Genomic DNA, 19,828 nt, shown 5'->3' with positions numbered 1-19,828 from the left:
AATTATCTCTTCCTCCCATGATAACGGTGAGACAAAAGAGGAAGCATATCTTTGCACACAACCCTGACATCATTATTAAATGGCATACTATTTGTTAGCTTGTTCGCTAAATAGGGAAGTAATGACGTATTCGGGAAAGAAACAACTAAGGCATCACACTAGACTGTTCTGATGCGTCACAGAAAAATTCAAGAGCCATCTATTTATTTATTTATTTTTTTTTTTTTTTTAAACAGGGTATCCGGATCTTTGACTTGACTAATCCCTGGGGTCATTGTGATACCGTTTGCACAGGACCAGGTCAGTTCATCTATGCAGTGGCCCCTAGAAGTTAGGTGCAGTGGTGAAGGTTTGATCACAAGACATCGCTTCCTTAGGCAGAGTACCGTGTCCCCTCCAAACCAACTGCGCTAACCCCTTGGGGTTTTAAAGAGCCATCTTAACCTCATAGGTACCATGTAGATAATTTTTCTTCCCTCAGACAACCATCAAAGCTCCTTTGGCTAGAAGGGATATTAAAAAATGACAGCAGATTTTTCTAACCTAATAAACTTCGGACAAAGTTTTCCTTCACCGTGGCTAAATAATGGGATGACACAAATGTGATCCCATCACTTCCCACCTCTCTCCTCTTATTGTACATGGCCTCGATGGACAACATTGTATTTCATGAATATGATATCTAATGTGATATATGGAATATATGACAAATAGAGCTTGGATTATTTCTATCAATCTACCACATCTTATAGGCTCGAGTCAGACATCCAATTGCTTCGAATTTGAATTATCCAGAAAATACCTCATATATATCATAAGATAAATGGTTGGCTTTACGAAAAGTCGGTCCACAAACTTCTGTAATGATGCCACTTGTGACATAACTTCAAGTTATTTTTATATTTAATTATTAAATTTTAATTTTTTTCACCTAAATTCCTTGGATTAAAAAAAGTAAAAGAAAATTTTCACCAAAAATATAAAAGAAAAATTACATCTCAAAAGTATCATTTTATTAAATATAACAAAAGCATTAAATAGTTTACAAAAGAAAGACCATATACAACTAGTGGGTGCAGAAGGGCTGCGCTGCTCCCACACTGAAGATGCTCTCACACACTGATGCATACCCATACCAACATGATAGCATTCTCTGGCCCATAGTCTATACAACCACATCGGATAATAAAAATAAAAATTTCTATTTGAAAATTTTCACTTCCCTTTTCTTCAATCTCCCTTACAAGCAAATGGAGCTCAAAAGGATTAGAGTGCTAGCAAGACAATTAATGATAATTGTAAACGTAAGAGGCCGTGTTGATTCCCGCTTGTCAAGTATTCAAGACGAATTCAATTATTTGGCCCATCTTTAATCGGACTTCTCCCCCAGTCAACCAAAAATGACTACAGCCAAGGATGATGCCGATAACTAGTCCATGTGTGCTAGATAAAAACACCCAGATGTTCCCTCTTGGAGATTACTTTCAAGGTGGCTCAACCAGGAAAGGAAAAAAAAAAAAAACCCTCTACTTTGAATGGTCAAATGGACAAAAGAAAACCAATATATGTTCCGGCCACAATCAAACGTCACGAGCATCATAAAAATCCAGACAAAAGTCCTGTTCTGGGAATCAAGAAAGCTGAGATGGTATAGCTTTTCCTCCTTTTTAACCTCACAATACACACACAAAAGATAAAACAAACTAAGCTTTTCCAAGCACTTTTGAACCAGCATAAGAAAACAACCCTACTGCATTTCTGTAACTTATTTCTGCAAGATCTTCTTCTTGCATCTCAAGCAACGATGCCACGTAACTTAGTACCTGAAAAAATAATTGCTGTTATTACTTTCTCAGAACAATCTGCTAGATGGTATGGCAGATGTAAGTAAGAATTTTTCTATTTTCTTCAAACCAAAAAAAAAAAAAACAGCCAGTTTCTTCTGCTCCATTTTTGTGTGAATCCTCCAAATTTTCATAAATAATACTTAATCAGCAGGTAACAAAATGAGATTGCTTCTGTACATTGGATGGAATATGCAAGTAATTGATTACAGTTTTCACTGTCATCAGGTGCTATCAGTATGTTGCATACAGCAACACAGAACACTTCACTTTCCTATCTAGTATAATGTAAGAACCAAAATATTGGTTTTGTGCTCATGATTGTTCAGATACAATGAGAAGAGATGTGGACATCACAAGTACTTCGATTTGGTCAAGAAAATACAAGCTGGAGAAAAGGCTTATCTCTCTCCTTAAAGAACTGGGTAGTAGTTTGAATAACCAAGATTTAACAGTCTTTTAACATCTGGTAATTAGCTAAAAGCTTCGGACTTTATCGAACCATCCTGACTTGTCAGAAAACAGATGAGTTGAAGATGGTGGAATTCAATATAATGAAGTGGGGGGTCAGGTCCAACAACTGATGAATAGTCAACACCCCTGATAAAGGGGGAAAATTTTGGATTATTTTTCACTTCTTCATTGGGATAGATTTGGGGAATATTGCAAAGAAAGTGAACAATTGGTTCTACCATTGGTGCAACAGCGTACAACACTATTGTGGTATGAGACTGTTCTCATGAAACCAAGGATTTGGGGAAAGGACCATGCCCAACAAGAAAAGTCCTTAACCCCAAGTTGTTTAGTTTTTCAGTTGCATGGATGGGGGAGCTTGCAGTTGATGTAGGTTTGTTGGTTGTGAGGCCGGGCCTCTTCAACTGGTGTTTGGTGTGGTACGCTTCTCAAGCTCTTTGGTTGCCAAGACTGTTTTGCTTCAGTTGTCAGGTGCTGTTGTTTGTGAGAGGTAGGAGGAGCCTCCTTTTTGGGTGTCAAGGTTAGGCTGTATGGCTTTTAGCTTTGTAGGACATCCAGATGTGTCCTTATTTTGACCTAGTAAGGAACTGTGTATAATCCTCTTATCCTTGCTTCTTCAGTAAATTTATCAAGTTTTGAATGAAGTGAAACACATGGAAAAACCTTTTGTACCAACTGAAGGGAAAAACAACAGAATACTCACGCTATGAATGTTAGCTGGGTGATTAAGTGTTTCCTTTGGCAGTGCTGATGCATCCCTTGAAGCATGAGGCAAACCATGAGAGGGATCCCCAACCCCTGAAGCTGAATTTCTACCTCCCAACAACTCTAGCGGACCAGAACCATCACTGTGAACCCAGAAGAGAGAATCCAAATTTGATTTTGGCAGTGCATCAGGAGCATCTGTCTCCAATAAAATCCTATCAGTAGGTACCTGCAAAATCAAAAAGCCCATAGGAATCTATTCCTACTGAAGTAGGAAAAATATTGACAATTGACATGATGCATTATTCACACTAATAATGGAATAGGTCAACTAACCAACTTTAGCATTTTCTTCGCCTTCTGTGGTTTCATTGACATAAGAAACCCGGAGAAGGAAAAATAAGCACCAAGCTTTGCAAATTCAGGAACCATTTCAGCTGACCCAAGATAGGAGTGGAGAATCACACCAGCAGGGAAAGGACCTGCAGATCTTGTCACAAAAAGAGAGTATGTCAGCCAAGAGTTTTTAGACATTCCCAATCAGCGAGCATTTAATACAGACAATGTTTAAGTGCATTGAACAGGCATCAGTAGCAAGGTTCGAAGTACTAGCATCGGGCTGCATATCAGAAAGCTGATTTTAAGAGATGTCTCAGAGATGCATGGGAGGGACACTGAGAGATGTTAGACATGCGTAAGATGCATACATGCAAAACTGGGGGTTTTATGCACTGTACACTATAAATAAGTAATAAATATTTGTATCTGATCACTAGAACATGTGCTAACCCCCTCTCACTGTTTTGACAGAAGATGCTGCGGTTGACCGTGCTAGAGTCCCCCGACGCTAAATTTTAGGCACAGAAAACTGCCGTAGCTAATTTTGAGTAGATCACACGACTTCCACGGAAATGGCCATAACTTCCTCGGCCGAGCTCCCATTTACCTGATTCCATCGGAGTTGGAAAGAACATTCAAAGCGCTACATTTCCATGAAGATATCTGTAACCCAGGTCAGTGCATGAATCCCAAAACTGAAGTTGAACCTGAATGATGGGAAAGCACTGCTCCTTCAGCCTGCTTGATGTACATGCCATAACTTTTTCCAATATCAGATTGACATCGTTTCAATTGAGTTGGAAAGATAACTCGATGCTCTATAACTTCCATGTACATGTCTCTTTCCAAATCAGTCATTAGGCCAGCTCAAATTGTCTCCAAAATAGACACCATTATATTTGTCTCGAATTCTTGACCCGTTTCGAAGATTGCCCCAGTCCGAAATATTTTGGTGGAGACCTGAATGGGATTTTTTTCTTTCTGAGATTTGTGATGGTAGCAGAGGGGTTGGCCCAAGCTCGAAGCCTAGCACTGATCTCGTATGGGGTGTGGAGGTGTAACCCCCGGTACAGAATAAACCAATCAACTATGGCCCGATGGAGCGAACCGACTTGGATGAGTATATATTTGTACTATCGTCTTGTTGAGTAAGCATTGTAAGATTTGGGGATTTTTTTTCGTGTTCGGGTTTTTGGGCGAGTTTTCTTGTCGCGATTTGGGTGCTCTTAGGAGAGATCTCAATTGTAATTTTTCTTCATAGTGAATCATCTTCTTCTTCGCCCGAGGGCATAGCACGTCACATCGGTGTGTGAACCTTGTTAAATCTGTGTGTTGTGTGAATCTTTTTTTTTTTTGGTGGTGTTTGCTCCAACGGATACATCAACATGAACCTATGAAATCTTTTTGAAAGTGAGTGTATCCTTCACCTGATGCTACCACATACTGCCAATGACAGTATAACCATGAAATACACTGCCAACACCTGCCATACATGCCTGGATTCCTCTATATAACTGCCAAACATAATCCACTATAAATCTGACATGTCTGCACTACCGACTTACTGTTTTCACTCCTCCAGAGCTGCCCAAAAACCTGTGCATCATCAAAACATCACCACATTTCACCAGTACTCATCAGTACATTTTGAGCCATCTATGACAACTCATAGTTCCACCTCACTAAGTCACTGTATTGTAACACTGGCATTCATCTGTCAATACATGCCACATCACCTCTCTGCCACAAGAGCCTACCAACTCATCAAATATCAATAAGCACTGCAATAATGTCACCTCATCAACAGATTGGCCATATCATCAGATGTTGTCCTCTCACACTCAATTTCCTCTGCTGGTTGTACTGACATTGCATGCTCTGCCACTGTCTGCACTACCACTGTATTATGTACTGCTACATCAGTGCACCTACAACTATGCTACCATGTCACACCGCCACCTGTCTACTATACTGAAGCACCGTCCATACTCCATATGCAAATGACTCTTCCTCAGCAACATTGTAAGCACTGTTTGAGTGTGCTCCTCAACTGACTGTGTTGACAGCAATGACAACAACAACAACAACACAATACAAGCTGTGCTCAACAGGGTTTAACATTCTCTTCAGAATCAGATCCAAAGTTTTGTCGGCTTTAATAATGTTGAGGAGCAATTTTACATGATCGTTTTGGTAAAATGGAAATTTTATAAAGAGAACAATAAACATACAAAAGGGAAAAGAGAGAACAGCAGCACCTAGCAGGTCTAGCCATCAATAGCCAACAGATTGCAAATTTTGTTGCCTGCTATTTTATGCTTATCGCATGGTTATGCCAACGTAGAGGAGAGGAAGCTTAAGGACTTGATGGGACTATCATGGTGTCTTAATTCATTGTTTGGTCCAATTTGGTATGGTTTGTAAAATACTTCAATAATTTCTCCATGTAGTCATGAAATCAGTTCTCAATTCACAAGTAATTTAAAAATGAGGTAACCATACCACTAATTAGCAGAAAATTTTTAGCATTTCTAATTTCACATAACCATCTTTAATTATATCTACATCCACTTAACACTCCAAACAATGTGAAAAATATTCTATTTTAAATAAAAATAGTGCCCTGCTTCAGTAAGATGCTTACCTTGCCTAGGACCTCTTGCCTCACTCAACATAACACCATGTCAGCATGGTGTCCCCTTTCACCTTAACAGCATTGAGATCAGTGTGCAGAGATGGATCAGTGGCACGAAACTCAGATCATACCAATAGATGATGAGGTTTTGGTTGATTGAGATGGTTAGATCATGTACAACAAAGACCAACAGATGCACTGAATAAAACATTTGTTGAGTTACATGGTTTTTTTTTTTTTGGATGAATAAGTCACATGGTTAACTCAGCTGGCTCCTGTGACTCAGGCAACGTATCATGATTCAAACCATGAACCAAATAGAAAGACATTAAGGGCCCGTTTGATAACGTTTCTGCCGTTTCTGTTTCAAGAAATGGCAGAAACATAAATTTCCGTTTCTAGAAACAGAAACGGAATTGAAGGTGTTTGATAAGTCATGTTTTTTGAAGTCGATGGTAACCAGTGAAAGAATTGCCACAAGTCGTTTCCAGAAATGGCGAAACAAGTTCAACTTGTTTCGCCTGGGTCGTTTTTTGAACCATAAATAAGTAAAAATTTCTATTTCTAATTCTAAAAATAAGTGAAACGAAACAGTTTTATCAAACGCTTTTTGCTCCGTTTCTGCTGTTTCTGGAAATAGAAACGGCAGAAACGCGTTTCTTGAAACGTTATCAAACAGGCCCTAAGTACTCTATAGTTGGGGAGAAAAAAAGTACTGTTCAAGTGAGCCTAAGAAGAGTCATAGTGAGGACCTCTCACTTGCTAACCAACTGCTGCTAACTTATGGTTTCAGTGTATAGATATATATTTAACACATAAATGCTGATCAAGAAAATATAAATCGCTGGATCAGATGGGAACACTGTCATCAAATAATGGTTTGTGCTGTAATTTTTAGACCTTTGGAGATGGGACCACTTCAAAGGTTTGTATAAGTATTTTTGTACCACTAATTACTACTATCCTAGATACATGGGATAAGGCTGTGTAAACTTGCCCCTCCCAAACCCTGTAGTAGTAGGAGCCTCGTGCACTGGATTGCTATTTTTTAATTACTACTATCCTAGATACATCATGGTCTGGGTTATTTGGAATACAAGAATAGACCAAATTGTTTGCTACTGTTTCACCTAAAAGCTCGAACTTGAAGGGAATGGCAAGCGTAAATGTATACATCAACACTCCCCCGCATGGGCCACACGTGCTGGCCATCTTGGCACCATCCACGTGGCACTTCCTAGGAGACGAACACTTGACCTCCCCGCTCCGATTCCATGTTCACGACATTGCCCAGCTTCCTAGGATGCTTAAGGAGCCTCAAAATAAGTTACTACCTTATCCTATAATCTTCACATTAGCATTAAATTTTAACATGAAAGGAGTCAAAATAAAACAGATAACGTGAAAATTCATACTGCAGTATTTCAAGGAGGTCACCAAAGGCACGAACACAATGTACAGAAACAGGTCTCTGCAGCCCCTTGGCAAGTTCCAGTTGTTGGCGAAAAACTTGAACCTGAACACACGAAGACTCTAAACATAAGAAGATTTAATTACTAAAATTTTAGACATATTTTAGGTGGAGGGGATTACAGGGACTAGTAGTCCCACAAGGCCTAGCAGGCAGGATTCATATCAGCTACGTGGCAGCTTAAGTTGCCTAAAACAGAGACACGTAAGTCTATGCTCCTTTTAAATCTTACCGGATCTCAGAATATCAATCAAAATGGACCTCACAATGCTAGTAAATCAGAACAGTAATAATCAGTCCATGTGCAGAAAAGGTGAAGAAGAAGAAAGAAAGAAAGAAAGAAAAGGAGAGAATGTGGAACCAAGAGAAGAAGACGAGGGAGAAATGTAGAAAACAAGTTGATCGTTTAGGGTTGTGAATACTTTTAATCGATCAGCATAGCATCTTATTTATCATAGACAAAGTCTAGAATATAAATAGAAGACCTTACTCATAAGCCCCTGCAGCAATAGGAGCAAACAAAAATATTAATCAGAAGATAACTTTAACACTCCCACCCCTCAAGCTAGAGCATAAATATCTACCATGCTTGAAGCAACCTTGAGAAAACACATTGCGAAACAGAGCACTGGTGAAAAAATCACCAAGTTGATTAGAAGAGCTGACAAACGGAGTGGAGATCAACTTCTGCATCTCACCATTCATCCTGTTCCCGACTCCGGCATCCCTCTCGATGGATGAGATGGAGAGGTATTGCACATCCTTTTCTTTTTGAGGAGAGAGAGAATCAAGCGATGTATTGCACATCCTTTTCTTTTTAAATATGAAACATCAACCGATGTATTGCACATCCTTTTCCTTTTCTTTTTTAAATATGAAACACCAAGTAATATATTGGCAACAATTCATCCAAAAAAAAAATTTGACAACAAATTTTCTCTTTACGTGGCTTTTCTTTCTAATAAATGGATCCTTAAAAAATTAGCTTATTCAACATTGTTCCTTCTTTAACTTCTTGGTTTACCTACTTTTTACCTCATCTTACCTTACTTATGTTGCTTCTTTATATTCTTATTCTAATTTCGGATCCATGTAGCCGACCCCATTTAGTTGGGATAAGGTTATGATTGTTGCTGTTGTTGTTGACCACCATCCATGTGATTTGGGTTGAAGGTCAGAACATAAAGATTGGAGCTCTGTCAGTATACTTTCTATAAGATTTGGAATCACCTTAATCTGATACCAAACGAGGGAGCTATGGCCAAATCATTGAAGGTAGTGCATATATTCAGCAAGATTAATATTAACAGCATGAATAGGGAGAATGCTTGAATGATCTAACTGATCACACAAGCCCTTTATTTATAATAAGAAAAGAACATAAAATAATTACAAGCATACCCCCCCCATCCAGCCGTCCCACACTAAATAGGGTCAGTGGAGGGGGGAAAGGACTAATGTGCCTGCCCCTGTGGCACTTAAAACACATATTCTAACAATTACTCCGCAAATGACGCAACTGTAGGAGCAGTTTGATGTGGTTTAACAGCAGATTCCAGGTCAGCTCAAAACATGAAAGACTTACAGCCTTGAATCGTCTTTCTATCAGCACAAGTCTTATGTAATTCCATTATTTGATAACGTTTACATGGCAATTTTCCCAATGAGACTCATGTATAGGAAAATAAATTGATAAAACACCCAGTAGTGTGAGACAATCCTGAGATTATCATCCTTGTGCTGGGGGAGAGTTCTCAAGTTGTGTGTTCAAGCGCAAAGAGAGATACATTGAATTGACGGGGAGTCCAATGTGAGACCATGGCAGGCTATCTTAAAAGAGAGAGGGAGAAGTGAGATTAGAGTTTGTACCTACTGCAGATCAGATTGCCAATATCTTCACCAAGGCCCTTGAGCCCTTCCCAAACACGATTTTGAAAGACTTAAGAGATAAGCTTGGAATTATGATTCCAAGAACACAATAGGTGTAATGGTGCAGGCGGAGTTTGTGTGTGTACATAGGATCCTATCTCTCCATCAGCACCATTGTCTTTGTGGTCAAAGGGGGAGAGAGATGAGAGATGAGAGATGGAGAGAGAAGTGCAGCAGTATAGCGTTATCAACAATTCCAAAGGGGGAGATTGTTAGTCATCCAAAAGTTTGAGTAGCAATTTGTGTGTGTGCTGTCATTGTTGGCAACATGTGCTTGAAGATGTCGAATAAATCTCAAAGCAGCTGGGTGAAGTGTTAGAAGTCTTCTTGAGATGAAGTGTCAAATACAAAGCGGCATTCTACTAATAAGTATGGCAGTGTCATTGATCATCCAGGCTAATGCGGCACATTTGGCACTTTCCGAACAAAATTAGAGTAAGGCTATTTCTGGCAAAGTTGTAGATCTTTTGAGTCTACTTTCAGATGAAACAGGAATCAGCCTGATAAAAGAAGTAATGCCCCCTGCAACAAAGAAAGATCAGTCTGCCAGACTAATTTCCAGTCCAATCTGGGTGGTTTAACCAAGCTCAGGTTTGGGTAATTTGTTGGGGTATTTAAGTGAAGTTTAGGTCTTTTTGTCACCAACTCTTCCAAGAAAAATAGGAACAAACCCTAGGAGAGAAGGAGAAGGGAAAAGAGAAGAAGGAAAAGAAAAACCAAGTGAGTCAGTGAGTGTTGCAGTTCCAAATCCGATTCTTCAAGACACCATTAATGGAGGTTTATATCTGTAGTTGTGAGCTCTAGTTCTTACATTGAAGAGAAGACAATAAGGGAGAAGAAAGAGTGATGGGAAAGACAAGGAAGAAAGGGAAGAAACCCCATTCCATCTTTTATCCTTGTGTCCTTGAGCTTACGTGAAGGGGGGTATTTGACACTATTGAGCATACTGGAACTTCTTAGAAGAATAAAAGGAAAGGAGGAAGAAAGAAAAAGTAAGTTGAAGAAGGGCCGTTGATCCATTGAAGCCTATCCTTGTGCATTCAATGTCTTATGCAAAATGTTTTAAGCATGTAAGAATTCTTGTGTGCCATGGTTGAAACTATTGAAATGTACAAGTGAGAAAAGAAGAAAGAAGACCAAAGAAAATAGAGAGGGGGGGAAAGAAAAAAGAAAGAGGAGATACTCCCATAATACTGGGGAATCTCCAAAATGCTTCACAGCCACTCAAAGGCTTCCCAGGATACCAGAATCAAGACGGGCAACGATTGTAAGCATTCTTACCTTGTATGTGTTACAATATACTTTCTGGGTATCAATATGTATGCTAGTTCTAAGCAATGTGACTGCCAAAATACCTAGACTAGATGGGTTTGATTGTGACTGAGACTTCTATCTGTACACATCAAATTCGTTGTAAGGAGGGTGAAACCCTAACCCGAGTGTTATCTCAAGTTGAAGCAGGTGTCATAGCACCTGGACTATGTTGTAGTCACAAGCTAATTGAGTAATGAACAAAATACGAAACCCTGAAAAGGTATTGCTCCATGGAGTAGGCCCACTGCAGAACCACGTATATTATGTGTTGTGGATGATTACATGTATTGTAAAAATAGAAGTGTTGTGTATGCTTGCAGAGTGGGTGTATATCCTCTGGCACCTGGCCACATAGTGGTTGTGAGGTAGAGGTGCATACGGTTGTGTACAAGTGCATGCGTCGTATCTAAGACAATGCCGAGAGTGCCATTGCAAGAACAGTCTGAGCTAGAAGGGACGACAGTGCAATGGTTATGACAATCAGTGGGTGTATATCCTCTGGCACCTGGTCGCATAGTGGCTGCGAGGTAGAGGTGCATATGATTGTGTATAAGTGCATGCGTCGTATCTAAGACAATGCCGAGAGTTCCAGTGCAAGAACAGTCTAAGCTAGAAGGGACGACAGTGCAATGGTTATGACAATCAGTGTATGTGAGAGGTTGTGAACACCAACAATGATCTGTGTGAACATATCAGCTCTTGGCAGCTTCACTTATATCAGCTCTGGGCAGCAGTGTGATTTAGTAGTACCATTAGTGATAGTCAACAGTGCCAGAAAGAAGGGGAACATAAAAGGGGAGTTTGAGATACAGTAAGAAAATTTTGAGAGAACTTTTATAGATCCTGATTCAACCCCTCTCAGAGTCAACCTGGCAACAATGCAAAGCATACATTACAACAAATCGCCAGAGAAAAATAACCTCACAGGAACTAGTCAATGGGACTGGAACCCAAGAACAAGGATTGTTAGCCCCAGCCAACTCATCAATGGAAGTGTTGGCACAAGCAGACCTCTCCACTAAGAGAAAGAAAATCTCCCTTGAGAGCACAACAACCTGGTCCTTCATGCTTTAAATCTTAATTTTATTCTTCCAGTAGAGATATGATTTGCTTCTCCTACTTCTATTAGTAATCTTAGTATGTCCTCTTCGTATCAGAAGAGTCAACCAAAGAGGCCTTTATCAATAAACACACTTTATTGACTTAGTTTGACTTCTTCTTGGTGATGTGCTTTAGTAGGAACAATACTAAAACTTGCAAGCAAGGAGGCATGCATATATTGTCTGCCTCCTTGCTAGCAAGTTTTAGTATCACTCCTAACAAAGTGTTTTGCCTCCTTGCTAGCAAGTTGTAGTATCACTCCTAATAAAGTGCATCACCAAAAACAACAACAATAAATCACACATGACAAATGAATAAGAGATTATGAATAATTGGGCTAGTAGAAAAGACCTGGTCAATGAAACTTATTTCCTTTCCATGCGACCCTTTGTCCAAACCAATCTGAAATTTCCCAAATGCAAGTATATGTAAGCACACACTCCATGTGCAGGATAAATATGGCAACGCTAGACTGTCTTTTCAGAATAATCCAGTATGAAGATGGTAAAACTAATTTTGGCAAAAAAAATAACTATATTTAACTAAAAAGAAAGTATGAAACTGCCCAGCAAACAAAGTAAATGCAAGTTGAAGACCTAGTACACATCAGGCTTTTGAAATTCATTTCCAGAACGGGCATCCAAACAGACTTTGATGACATGTAACTTAAGAATTTAACAGTAAAACCAGGCATCCCTAGAAGCAGTCAAAAGCTTCAAAATGACAAAGTTATCATGGAACCAAGTAAGTGCACAAACATCCAATTAACAACGCCTGATATAAGTTAGAAAACGGGTGATACATATGGGTTTTGGATGTACTTGCGCAGGAACATTGAGCTTCTGAATTCCCTAATCCCCATTGCCAGTTGCGACTTCTAAATGACTAAAAAATGAACCAAAAGCAATGTACCTAGGGGTTGCATTGCATTCTGTCTTCCTCTACAAACTATCCAATCTATGGATAAAATAAGTTAAAAGGAAATATTATGAATACAACATTTTTTTGGTAATTTAGTATTTTTGCATACACCCATGCTTTGACCATTTACTATGTCTGAAGTCCAAGAAGCATCATGGCAATTCCCATGAGGAGCAATGGATCTATAGGAACATGGATATACTTATTATATATTTTTTGTTAATTTAGTAATCATGCAAACACCCCATTCTTTCAATATTTACTATTTCTTAAGTCCAATGACTATAGTTAGAATGGGAAAGCTTTCAAATTAGAGGCTCTTTATTTATCAAATTCAAATAATACAAGGTCTTTCTTTCTTTCTTTCTTTCTTTCTTTGCCCTCTTCCCCTTCTGGTGGAGGTTTATAGTCAACATACAGCTTGTAGGACGAGTTATTTTCTCTTTTTTCAAGGTCTGCAGGACCCACAAGTGGACCACCTAGAGCTGTTTTTTCTCTACCCAAGGCATGGAGATTAGTCAGTATTATAGTTGTTTACAACAGATTTTCATTTTGTTGGGTTCTTAATAAGTTACTTAAAAAACCCTAACTTTTTGTAGCAGTCAAATAGCAGAGCTACAGACTTTTCATTAAGGTAATTTGGGCTTCTGGCTGTGCCATCATCTCTTCTTCTTCTAGTTCTCTGTTTCCTCTTTAATTTCAGGTCATTTTTTCAGTTCCACCACAAACCGCCCATCATCCAGCCAACAAAGCTCACTTTTCCATCAAGATGATCATCTACCAATTTTCCCTAAAAAAAAATATTGTGAATACACCATTAATCTATCCATCATCTATTCTGATTCAAGCTTTCAGGCAGTGGAGAGAACAGGTCAGAATTCGATCCATCCAATCCTTCCTGCTTTGCTTTTGCCAATTTGGCAGAAGCAGAATCCAAGAGCTTCTGGACGCTGCAGCTACAAGTTTATTATAAAAGGTAAGGAGGTTACGCTTATCAAAAACATGAAAGCTATGGACCATAGTTTTTTGGGGGCATCAGCACGTAAAGAATTGAAATACCGAAATTAGATGAGAAATAGCTGGAATATGGTTTTCTTCCAACAGTTGCTACAACTGGGCCTGAAAAGCAAGGCCTCTTGTACATCCTTTTCATTGCAGCTCCAGCCCCATCTTAATAAAATTTCTGACATATGGGAAAAAAGAATGGGTAAATTTTTCCACCATACCTGAACCCAAATACCCAATAGCCTTACCAATTGGCAACGTCATTCTGCCACGTGGTAGAATTATGAGGCAATTCTGAGTTTTGGATATCTAGGCAATGATGTGGATGGCCATATGTCAAATTTCAAATCCAAATTCAATCATAAACCCAAATGTAGGTATACTCTCCCATGAAAGGTTCAACAACTGGGATTTCGGTCTCATTCCAATCTGACCAAAATGACTGAAATGGGTGAAATTTCGCCGAAACAGTGCACTTGTTGCCAGTATGTTTCGGTTGGCTTTTAGGGGGGGCAAACGGCCATATTAAGTTCTGATGCTTCAGGGAAACCTTATTTTAGCATTTATAAACATATGTAAATCTTTATATTGCAAGAAAAGTCACATAGTGGGGGTTTGGATTTGCACCCTTGATTCAATGTATACGCCGAACCCTATTGTATAGCTTGTATAATATTGTCTATTTTACATATTGTTTTTAGTATTAGAACACAGAAAAAGCAAGTAAAACAAGTAAATTATGCACCATGAATGAAGAAACATAATATTGTTTAATTGCGAAATAATACAAAGTACATGTAATATAGACTCATACAGACCCCAAGTCCCAACAATACAATGCTGTGTGGTGATACATGAAGACAAAGTGGACATCTCAGGCCATCCTGATAGTAAATACTGCAAAGAGTTACGTGGAGGATCGAGCCAACTCATGGATCAATGGTGCCCATGCCAATTGTCCTTCGATTGTATGACAAATGCAGGCCACGTCATAATGTGCCGGAATAATTGTTTGAAGTCCTCCACAGCTGCCCTATAAAAGGCTTCATCTACATACAAGAGGAAAACTACGCTAGGGTACAGGTCACCATACTATGAAGAACCAGCCACTGTGACTTAATGGTGTTGGCGTGTTGCCAACATGTACGACTGGTGGGCTGGGTAGGAGAAGAGGTTGTCCACAAAGGACAATCCAGTCTATAACTGTGAGTGCCTGAGTGGGCATCATTGATCATACTCATAAGCATTGGGAACGAATAAAGTTCATATGCAGCAAACAATGTTGTCGAACTGTAAGTTCATACCTTGAACTGTTAAATGTGGCCAAATTCACCAATATGCAGCAAACGATGTCATTGTTGTGTTGTGACAACCCCAACACCATATTCCAGCAGTGTGTAGAGATGAGGTAGCAAAATAGCAAGGAAAAAGGGGGGGGGGTTTCTTCTCCCCGCATTCGAAATAGACGAATTCCAGTCGAAATTTTGACCAGAACTCTCAAAAAAGGTATTCTATAAACCCCCTAAAGTCGTATCTCTGAAGCGATAGGACATGAGGTTGAAATCACTGAAATTTTGTCTCAGCCTTGTCGAAATCACCGAAAATTTACAAAATTTTGGGGAAATTTGGGCGAATTTTTTAACCATGCTCCTTTGTATGTCCATGTACCTCTTGGAAGGCCAAGAATTTTCAATTTTCACTGGTAACACATGGACATGTTAAATGACCTGAAATTTTAGACATAATTAGATGATGAAGTGGACAATACACTTGCCACATTGAATTGTAAACAAACTGCCACATGGCAGTTACCAAGTGTATAGTGAGTCCCAGCTTCAAAAAAGAAATTCCATCATTAGCTTTTTTTCCTTATTATTATTTTGTAAGCTAGTTAATAGGAGATTCAGATTGGGAGAGTAAATCAGATTCTTTTGGTTTCAGCTTCTATTGCATTACCCTCAAGTTTCACTGAATTCCAACCATACTTATTTTTCCCATGAAACCTAACTTTCCACTTTCTAATTCCTTTTACATAATCCATTGAGCAAAGATTAGATTTTTTTTTAAAACCATCTAATACAGTCTCACCAATATCAGAAACTCATAATGTGGCCTTCAATTTAAGGGCATGAACAAAATTATAATTATAAAAAAAAAATGACCAAATAAAGGACATGACCAAAGCAGGAATGCAGAACAAGCATTTGCAATCGCAGAATATATGCAAAATTGAAACGAAAAGCTAACGATTAACTGACCTCACCAACTGCGGCCCAGGGTGTAGTGTCAAAGAAATTCCGCAATGAATTCAACCAATTAGGGCTCCTATCAGCAACATACCTTAGCAAACGAACATAATAACAATCACATAAGCAACCTTCTTGTTCATTTTTCTTTACCAATTAAACAAATAAATGTCAACAGTGACAGAACGCACCCACCAAGGATGGAGACCGAAGCACGGAACTATGCATTGATACTGCTCCTCCATCTGCTTAACCACAGACCAATCCTTCTACCCAAGAAGAATTATAGAAAGGAAAGAGGAAAGAAAATGGATTAGTAGGAGCAGAAATTATACCTCTTCAAGAGAAAAATCCTGCTTTTTTTCGTATGAAATGATCACAAAGACAAGTTTTGTACCTCGGAGACTCCATTGACAGCGAAGTGAAGAACTCCAGAGTCGAGAGCAGTTCGAATGAGTTGGGGAGCCAGGTGGTATATTCTTGGATCCTGAAGATGGCAGTGAGAATCGAAAAGCTTCATCTCTCTACCACGACAAACTTTTCCAAGCTCTTTCCGATTTTGGCATATTTGCAGGTGATGTTGGACGTGAAATTGAGCTGTCGAGTCATGTACCTAATTGAGCTGTCGGATTCATGGAAGAACGCATGGAATGATGGAAATGAAAAGCGAACAGGTATTATCTTCCTAGTCCTTATATTTTTAAAACGGTGTGTTTGGTAGTGAAGAGAAGATAAGAAATGAACTGAAAAGGCAAAAGAATCTAGGAAAAGAAAAACGAAGAAAAGAAAAGGAATGAAATTATATCTGTTTGGTAAAAAATAAAATAAAATATATATATTTTTTATTTTTCTTATATTTTAAGCAAGAATTTTTTTTTTTACAAGAGAAGAAAACTGCACATTTCCCAATATGAATTTGAGATTCAAAACAATAATCTTTTCTTGGTTAAGGACATACCAAACATAATGAAAATTTTTTAAACCAAGAATATAGTAGGTATACTTTTTTGTACTTTTTTCTTTTCTTCTCTTGGCTACCGAACACAACTTTTAGTGAAAAAGAAAGTTACCTAATTACATGGTCTCTCCACCAATGCGAGAGCATAGCCTCATAGGGTATCAACATGAATGAACATTTTTACTTAATAGAGGGTAGGGTGATAATTTTGCACGCCCTATGTCTAGGCGCAAGAGCCATGTGATCAAGTAGTGATCTCTTTCCTGACCTAATTGAGTCAGCCCAATTCAAGAACTCAAGAAAGAAAGAATTATACCCTTTCTTTATGTTATAAATTGGCAAAAATTGTTCTTGGGGTGGTGCAAACTTCTCGGTGATAGAGAAGTCTTTTGTCAAGGTTTAAGACAAATAATTGGCAATGGTTCCTCCACTTGCTCCTATGAAGATACCCTCTGGTGGCTGCATCACCAACAGCCACCCCAACCCTAACTCCAGGCATGTATCTAGCCTCATTCAGCAGCCCACTAGAGAATAGAACTTACAAATTATCAACAAGACATTTTAATATCCAATGGTATGCTTTAGCTTGGCAAACTTGGAAGTAAATAAATAAGGTTGTTTTTAGTCTTTTGGATCAAGATTTTTTTTCTATTATATCTGTCTTTCATCTATGTTTTTTTGTAGAGGACTGCTATCTAGCCTGACCCGCTCTCCTTTCTTTGTACATGGCTTTTACGGTCAGACTTTCTCTAAAACTGGGTTTGTCTAATAATAAATTTTGTCTCTTTTCATCAGAAAAAAAATCAAGACCTTACATCCTGGTCACAAAAATATATAATAAAGATTGTATAGTCCAGGCATGGATATGGTACAATTCGATTTGAGATTATTTTACCATATTCGGGCTACCAATAATAGAGCTAAATGGTCTCTAAATGGACTGTCACTTCATATGCCTATAAATGGGCTTTAAATGGCTAATACACCATGTGCCTACAATCAAACTCCAAACGGGTTCATTCACCATATGCCTAAGCCAACCCACCCTCAAAAACTTTGTTTATATTTAAGGAAAACTTATCACACAACCTAAAGATCATTCTTGCATTACTATATTTCATACTTCGAAACTTAGATTAACATTGGACTAGTGAAAGGCAATGCTTTTCAAAAGAAAAATTAAAACGAAGACTCAAAAACCTTTGCGTTTGGCAGTTACTCTTCATCTCATAATTCCGTCTCTTATCTGACCATATGTTAAAATATCTTCTATTTACTGAAGGTACATTGCTTTTACCCATGGAACATAGCATGATATAGAGCTTGTTTCGTTAGTCTATTTAGATATTTTTATACCATATAAAAGCTATCCAATTGTGTGTGTCCACGTCTAGACAGAGGCAAGGACAAAAAGATTGCAATGCCCCCCACCCCATGCATTGAAGATGTAGCCGTGTGGTCTCCTATTGGTCTCTGTGTTGGTGCAGTCACCGTGGAAGTGGATAGCATTCTCTTGTCAGATATATACTTGACTTTAAACCATGATTTTTTCTAAAGATTTTTCCATACCTTTTACTATTTTTTCTTTAATTTCTCTTCTTATCGTATGTTCTTCATTTTGATCTTTAGTTTGATTTGGTTTTCAAACATTTTGATGATATTCTTCTGATTTTTTACTGCATGTTTTACCATGTTTTAATAGTTTTCACCGCCAGTTTTCTATTTATATAGGGTCTCCCCCTTTCATTTTCTTATCTTTTCTGTTTCTTAGGTTACTTCTATACTTGGGGACATTTCATCTTTTTTGCATGTGCATGAATTTACAACCTTTTATCTTTTAAATTTTCATCAAGTTATTTTTGTGTTTATCATGTGTTATACCCTCAACACATGTTTTAAGTCCAATCTTCATATTTTAGATGCCTATATGTAATGTTCATTAGTTTAGTATGCTAATCATGTAGCGCAACTGGATAGGGGTGAGTCATGTGCTTCCTTTTTAATTTAATTCATGATGCATATTAGCTCAGATCTGTTTAGCATACCTATGATTGAAATTCGGTTTAACTGGTTGAACCGAGGTCTCTAACACCTTCTTCGGACCACCATCTGATATGAACCCTACCTTTGATTGGATCAATTTGGAGTAGAGTCACTGGTTTTCTTGTGTGCTATGTGTGGGGCCTAGACACTAATGTAGGTGATTGAAACCCTTTCGGATCACATATCCTCTAGTCCAATTTGAAACCTTTCTCCCCAGGATCTCATAGTACCGACTACCGAGGGTGACATATCACCCCTGTATGTTGAAGATCTAAAATGCCCCTTCATTGTTCCCACAGTCCCATCTAAGCACAATGATGACCATTGGCTTAAGAGATTCCTCCTCACAATGGATGAGGAACACAATCACCCTCTCCTCCCTCATAATATGTTTCCTTGTATATGAATTGTGAGGCACTCCCTCCCGTTCACCCAGTGGCTTTTCGTGGGATAATGTCTTTTTTTTGTTATTTACATTCTATAGAACTGCCCAAGGGTACTTTTACTCACACACACAAGAGGGGAAGAGGGGGGGGGGAATGCATGTGATAGGAGTTGATTCCTAGACCACAAACCTGGCACCTACTCTACCAGCAGAGGCTGCAACCAATGTGCTATGCATGGGATAATGTCAATAACACGTAGGTAACATATCTTTCTTATACCCCAAAATCACTTACCTTTTAGGTTATTTGACCCATATTCTTAGGCTCTAGATATGGCTGGCCTTCGAGTAGCCTGACCCTCCAAGTCCTAGTACATAACATGCTTCCATTGATTTATGCAGGTTCAGAACGTAGAAAGCTAAATGAGCTTCATAGAGTTTGGACGCAAGATGGAAAC

At 38.6% G+C, this 19,828-nt stretch overlaps 1 protein-coding gene across 2 annotated transcripts; it reads right to left on the bottom strand.

The window, feature by feature from the left end:
* Window positions 1-1,527: 1,527 nt before the first annotated feature.
* On the bottom strand, window positions 1,528-16,682 carry LOC122088743 (uncharacterized metal-dependent hydrolase YabD). Of its 2 annotated transcripts, none has more exons than XM_042658065.1 (8): window positions 16,382-16,682; window positions 16,180-16,250; window positions 15,997-16,078; window positions 12,164-12,214; window positions 7,413-7,513; window positions 3,360-3,513; window positions 3,022-3,252; window positions 1,528-1,823 (listed from the first exon to the last, which is right to left on the bottom strand). In XM_042658065.1, exons 1-8 carry the CDS (start codon window positions 16,502-16,504, stop codon window positions 1,704-1,706), a joined length of 933 nt encoding a protein of 310 aa, XP_042513999.1. In that variant the 5' UTR covers window positions 16,505-16,682; the 3' UTR covers window positions 1,528-1,703. The 2 variants fall into 2 exon arrangements, with proteins under 2 accessions (XP_042513999.1, XP_042513998.1); XM_042658064.1 differs by having other exon boundaries at window positions 16,180-16,253; window positions 16,382-16,681.
* Between the last annotated feature and the right edge of the window lie 3,146 nt (window positions 16,683-19,828).

The sequence above is a fragment of the Macadamia integrifolia genome, chromosome 9, assembly GCF_013358625.1.
Source record: "Macadamia integrifolia cultivar HAES 741 chromosome 9, SCU_Mint_v3, whole genome shotgun sequence".
Lineage (NCBI taxonomy): Eukaryota > Viridiplantae > Streptophyta > Magnoliopsida > Proteales > Proteaceae > Macadamia > Macadamia integrifolia.
Note: the sequence above shows the minus strand (reverse complement) of the source record. Positions and strands in the feature narration are given on the sequence as shown.

Excerpts from the sequence above, each read along its gene's own strand:
- LOC122088743 (XM_042658064.1), bottom strand. The coding sequence starts at position 16,504 with ATGAAGCTTTTCGATTCTCACTGCCATCTTCAGGATCCAAGAATATAC. Across the intron at positions 16,079-16,179 it reads TGCTTCGGTCTCCATCCTTG|GTATGTTGCTGATAGGAGCC; the intron begins GTGGGTGCGTTC and ends TCGTTTGCTAAG. Across the intron at positions 1,824-3,021 it reads ACCCAGCTAACATTCATAGC|GTACTAAGTTACGTGGCATC; the intron begins GTGAGTATTCTG and ends TTATTTTTTCAG.